This window comes from Myotis davidii, unplaced genomic scaffold (assembly GCF_000327345.1).
Source record: "Myotis davidii unplaced genomic scaffold, ASM32734v1 scaffold79, whole genome shotgun sequence".
NCBI lineage: Eukaryota > Metazoa > Chordata > Mammalia > Chiroptera > Vespertilionidae > Myotis > Myotis davidii.
The window spans coordinates 1,115,062-1,120,335 of NW_006294339.1; the positions used below are offsets into that span (position 1 = coordinate 1,115,062).

General features: G+C 40.1%; 1 protein-coding gene across 3 annotated transcripts in view; it reads left to right on the forward strand.

Annotated features, from left to right (window-relative positions):
* The window catches only part of ZFYVE9 (zinc finger, FYVE domain containing 9), an 84,698-nt gene that overhangs the window by 17,163 nt on the left and 62,261 nt on the right, over window positions 1-5,274 (forward strand). For all 3 annotated transcript variants that reach the window (XM_006768315.1, XM_006768317.1, XM_006768316.2), the window contains exon 3: window positions 753-2,851. In XM_006768315.1, the coding sequence (XP_006768378.1) occupies window positions 753-2,851 (2,099 nt within the window). The remainder of the gene's footprint in view (window positions 1-752; window positions 2,852-5,274) is intronic.

Genomic DNA, 5,274 nt, shown 5'->3' on the forward strand with positions numbered 1-5,274 from the left:
ACCAGCAGTGCAGAAGGGTTCCTTTTTCTCCGCATCCTCTCCAACACTTGTTGTTTGTTGATTTGTTGATGATAGCCATTCTGACAGGTGTGAGATGATAACTCATTGTCGTTTTGATTTGCATCTCTCGTATAATTAGTGACTTTGAGCAGGTTTTCATATGTCTTTCGGCCTTCTGTATGTCCTCTTTCGAAAAGTTGACATAAAGTTTTTAAGATAAAATTTACACACATTGAAATGTACAGATCTTAATTGTACATTTTTGACAAATAGCTTTATCCCACATATCCCACATTCTACTCATGATGTAATTATAGAACATTATGTCTCCACAGAAAGTTCCTTTCTTGCCCTTTCCACTCAATTACTACATCTTCATCACTTTCTGATTTTTTTTTTCACCTTAGATAAGTCCTCACCCTGTGATGTACTTGGTCAATCCAAGACTTTCCCCATTGCTGGTGGCCCTCTACCCCCCCACCCCCCAAGTATAATTTGGGCCACTTGAATTATGTTAATTAGATTGAGGTAGAATTCTTTTGTTGTTTGGAATGTTCTGGGATATTACCACTCAGTGATATTTAAACAGGGAACAGTTATAAATATATTTTCATATTCTTAGCTAATAATTAGAAACTTCATATTCTAGGAATATTTTATTTTCAGATTATATTTGAAAATATAGTTGATTAATTTAGTCCTAGCTTTTCCAGTATTACTAGCAAACTTACTATAATTATTTTTTTTTCCAGATGAAACAGTTTCTCCTATTTTATTGGAAACAAAGTGGAATAAGCTTCTAGATCCCTCCTCGCACCGACTGTCATTTAACCCTGCATTGGCCAGTGTGAATGAACCTGCAGTTTCTATTGAGTCACAGCCACAATTGAAAGTCTTCTCTCTGGCTTATTCAGCTCCTCTGACCATACAAAGAGAGGACCATTGTGCTAATGGACAGGACTGTAGTCTGAATCCAGAGGTCAACACAATGTGGATTGATGAAAATGCCATTGCAGAAGACCAGTTAATTAAGAGGAACTGTAATCAAGATGATCAATGCAGTACTGTTGAAGTGGGAGAGAAGAAATATGGAAACCTAGCTTGTCTGCCAGATGAGAAGAATGTTCTTGTTGTAGCTGTCATGCATAACTGTGATAAAAGGACATTACAAAGCGATTTGCAGGATTGTAATAATTATAATAATCAATCCCTCATGGATGCTTTAAGCTGTTCACTGGATAATGAAAACAGACAAACTGATCAATTTAGTTTTAATATAAATGGTTCCACTGAAAAAAATATGAACTCAGAGAAACAAATGGATCTATTGACTAGGCCAAGTGCAGAGGGGGATTCTGTTAAACATATATGTACAACTTCATCTGATAATCTAGCCAGTAGCTGTTCCCCTTCACAATTAAAGGATGATGAAAACATAGGTAGAGACCCCTCCATGTCTGTAATTACAAGTTTAACAGTTGATTCAGTAATCTCATCCCAGGGAACAGAGGAAGGTCCTGCTGTTAAAAAACCAGAGAACTATATGCCAGATGAGATTCTCACTGACAAAACCAACTCGCCTAGGACAGATCTAGGGAGTTTAAACTCCTTTTCCCATTTGAGTGAGGGTATTTTGATGAAAAAAGAGCCAGCAGAGGAGATGACAACGGAAAAATCCATCCCATCTGGTTTACCTCTGCTTCTCAAACCAGACATGCATAATGGGTCTGGAAAGGATAACTGTGAACAGTTTTCAGATGGCCTTGTGCCCAGTGAAGTTAGAGCTGATGAAAATGAAGGTCGTGAGCATGAAGAAATTCTTGGCTCTACAGACCATCTTAATATGACAGAACATTTCTCTGAATCTCAGGAGATGGCTGATTGGAAATTGACTAAACTAAATGAAGTGAATGACAGCCAAGTAAGTAAAGAAAATGAGAAGTTTCTGCAGATGAATCAGCCTGAGGACACTTACAATGATAGTGGAGGAGAGTGTGATAGAATGGCAGAAGCAGGTCTAAATTTAAAAGGAACTTCCATGAATGAAAGTGAAGGCTGTGATTTCTCCACTGGTACAGATACACCAGCAGCAAATACTTCATCTAATTGTGATTCCTATGGAATGCAGAGCCCAGTTGTTTGTTTTGTTCCAAAGACTTTACCCTCCAAAGAAGATTCAGTAACAGAAGAAAAGGAAATAGAGGAGAGCAAGTCAGAATGCTACTCAAATATTTATGAACAGAGAGGAAATGACATCACAGAAGGGAGTGGACTACTTTTAAACAGCACTGGTGACCTAATGAAGAAAAATTATTTACACAATTTCTCTAGCCAAGTTCCATCGGTGCTTGGGCAATCTTCACCCAAGATAGCAAACCTGCAATCTATCAGTGTTCCTTTTGGTGGTGCAAGACCCAAGCAACCTTCTAACCTTAAACTTCAAATTCCAAAGCCATTATCAGACCATTTACAAAACGACCTTCCTGCAAACAGTGGAAATAATATTAAAAACAAAAATGATGTTCTTGGGAAAGCAAAAATAGGGGAAAACTCAGCAACCAATGCATGTAATGCCTCTTTGGGAAACATTTCTATTGCTGATACAAATGGGGAACATTTAGAAAGTTATGAGTCTGGGATACCTAGTAGACCCGGTCTTGTATTACCTCCAGATAGCCCAGATAATGATCTCAGAGCTGGTCAGTTTGGAATTTCTGCCAGAAAGCCATTTACCACTCTCGGTGAGGTGGCTCCAGTATGGGTACCAGATTCTCAGGCTCCAAATTGCATGAAATGTGAAGCCAGGTTTACTTTCACCAAAAGGAGGCACCATTGCAGAGCATGTGGGAAGGTAAGTTGTATCAGCTCAGAAATCTAGCATGCTCATTTTGTAATGCTCAATTAGAAATAAATAAAGGGAATATAAGAGGAACATACAGTACTTCTGATTGAGATGAACATTATAAGTAGCTTTTGAACACCCAGTTCTAGTTCTAAGTAAAAAATGACCTCACTGATTATTGGTGTTTGTGTAAGGATTTTGTTGCCAAGACTTAAGCTGAATCAGTTTTCATGAACAGATGAGAATTGAGGAAGTGTTAACTTTGTGGTTTCTTTATTGATAGGTACTTGGTTAATGGAATAGTTTGAAATAAGGAAGTTATTCTTTCGATTTAAGAAATGTTTGTGATTTAGTTCATTTTTTTAAAAAATACATTTTTATTGACTTCAGAGAGGAAGGGAGAGGAGAGAGAGATAGAAACATCAATGATGAGAGAGAATCATTGATCGCTGCCTCCTGCACGCCCCCTACTGGGGATGAAGCCTGCATCCCTGGCATGTACCCCAACCAGGAATCAAACCTGGTTCATAGGTCAGTGCTCAACCAGGAGCCACGCTGACTGGGCTTAGTTCATTTTTTTTAATTCTTGAGAAATTGAATATTACACTTAGAATCCATTGCAGTTTTTGCTGTAGGATTTTTGGTACTGTACTGGACATTCTGGAACTTTATACAAAATACACATAATTTTGTCTTTTCCTCCGTATATCTTTGATACAAAAAGAGTTGAATACTACAAATTTTTGTGACAAGATTATAAGAATAGTTGATAATTGTTCTCCCTAAATTCTGTTAGCTAGTAACATATCAACTTACTAGTTTTCTTTTTAAAGAAGAGCTATAAACGAGGAAGAAAGGAATGCAAGGCTTGGTGTCAAGTCTGGATTTGAACTTTAGCTTTGTTAACATTAATAATATAGCCCTCGCTGGTTTGACTCAGGGGATGGAGCGTTGGCCTGCGGACTGAAGGTCCCAGTTTAGATCCCGGTCAAGGGCACATGCCTGGGTTGCGGGGTCAAGTGCAGGAGGCAGCCAATCGATGATCCTCTCTCATCATTGATGTTTCTATCTCTCCCTCTCCCTTCCTCTCTGAAATCAATAAAGATATATTTTTAAAAGTATTAATAATATAACTTTATTATGCCTTAGTTTATATATATTTATTGATTTCAGAGAGGAAGGGAGAGGAAGAGAGAGATAGAAACATCAATATTGAGAGGAAATCATTGATTGGCTGCCTCCTGCATGTTGGACTGAGATCAGGGCTTTCCTTCTCCCGGCTGCAGGCAGCTGGCCCCCACCACCAGTGACCTCCCTCTGCAGGTGACAGGCGTGGGGTGCAATGGCTTGGCTGGCCTGGGCCTCCCTCTGCGGGGCGATCACTGGTCAGCCACACACCTGGCACAGAGTCGCTGCCGGTGGCCTGGGCCTCCCTCTTTCTTTGCTGGGGGGTGGGGCCAGACCTGTGAGGGGCCCTCTGCCTACCTGATCTCCCCTAACTGGTGGCCTGCCTACCTGATTGCTCCTAACCACTCTGCCTGCCTGGTCACCCCTAATTGATTGCTGGGAGGCGGGGCCAGCCCTGCGAGGGGTGGTTTGCCTACCTGATCGCCTCTAACTGCTGGCCTGCCTACCTGATCACCCCTAACTGCAGGCAGCCTGATCACCCCTAACTGCTTGCTTGGGGATGGGGCCAGCCCAGCGAGGGGCCATGGTGGTTCTGGTCTTTGGTCATTCTGGTCATTATGCTTATGGTGGCTGGCCTTTTATTATTTAGGATAACAAATATGTATTAAGCATCTAATGTATGTAAGATTCTGGGCGAGGTATTGGAGATTCAGAGATATATAAGATGAGATATTTATAATCAACGGCACTGATTTCAGTGACTGGAGAGAGGAGTATGTGGGATGAGTATTCTTGGAATTTAAAAAAAATCCTAAAATAAAAATTGTGCACCACTGGTCTGAGTAGACAGACTACCCCACAACAAACTAATACAGTGTATTAAGAGCCAGTTATGTGTGCTTTATGTTCATTCTCATTTAATTCCCATCACAGCCTTAAAGAATGGGTTAATTTTTTCCTATTAACAGATCAAGAATTGGAGGCTCAGAGAGGTTAAGGAATATGCCCAGAGTCACAGCTTGAAAGTGCTCAAGCCAATTTCAACACTAATACTTGTCCCTTCAGTCATACTGCTTCCCCCATTGATCATATCTCCTCATTTATACTAGCAGTATGAATAAAATATTTTAGGATCATTGAGGAATGAGAGTTTAGTTTTTCTAAGAATGGCAGCGGGAGTTAGGAATGTCATGATATCAGAAGTGATTAGAGTGCAATATAGGAAACTAGATATCATTTATGGAACAAAGTTCTAAAGTATGTGAGAAAAATGGGGTCACATCAGAGCACAAGTGAAGAATTTG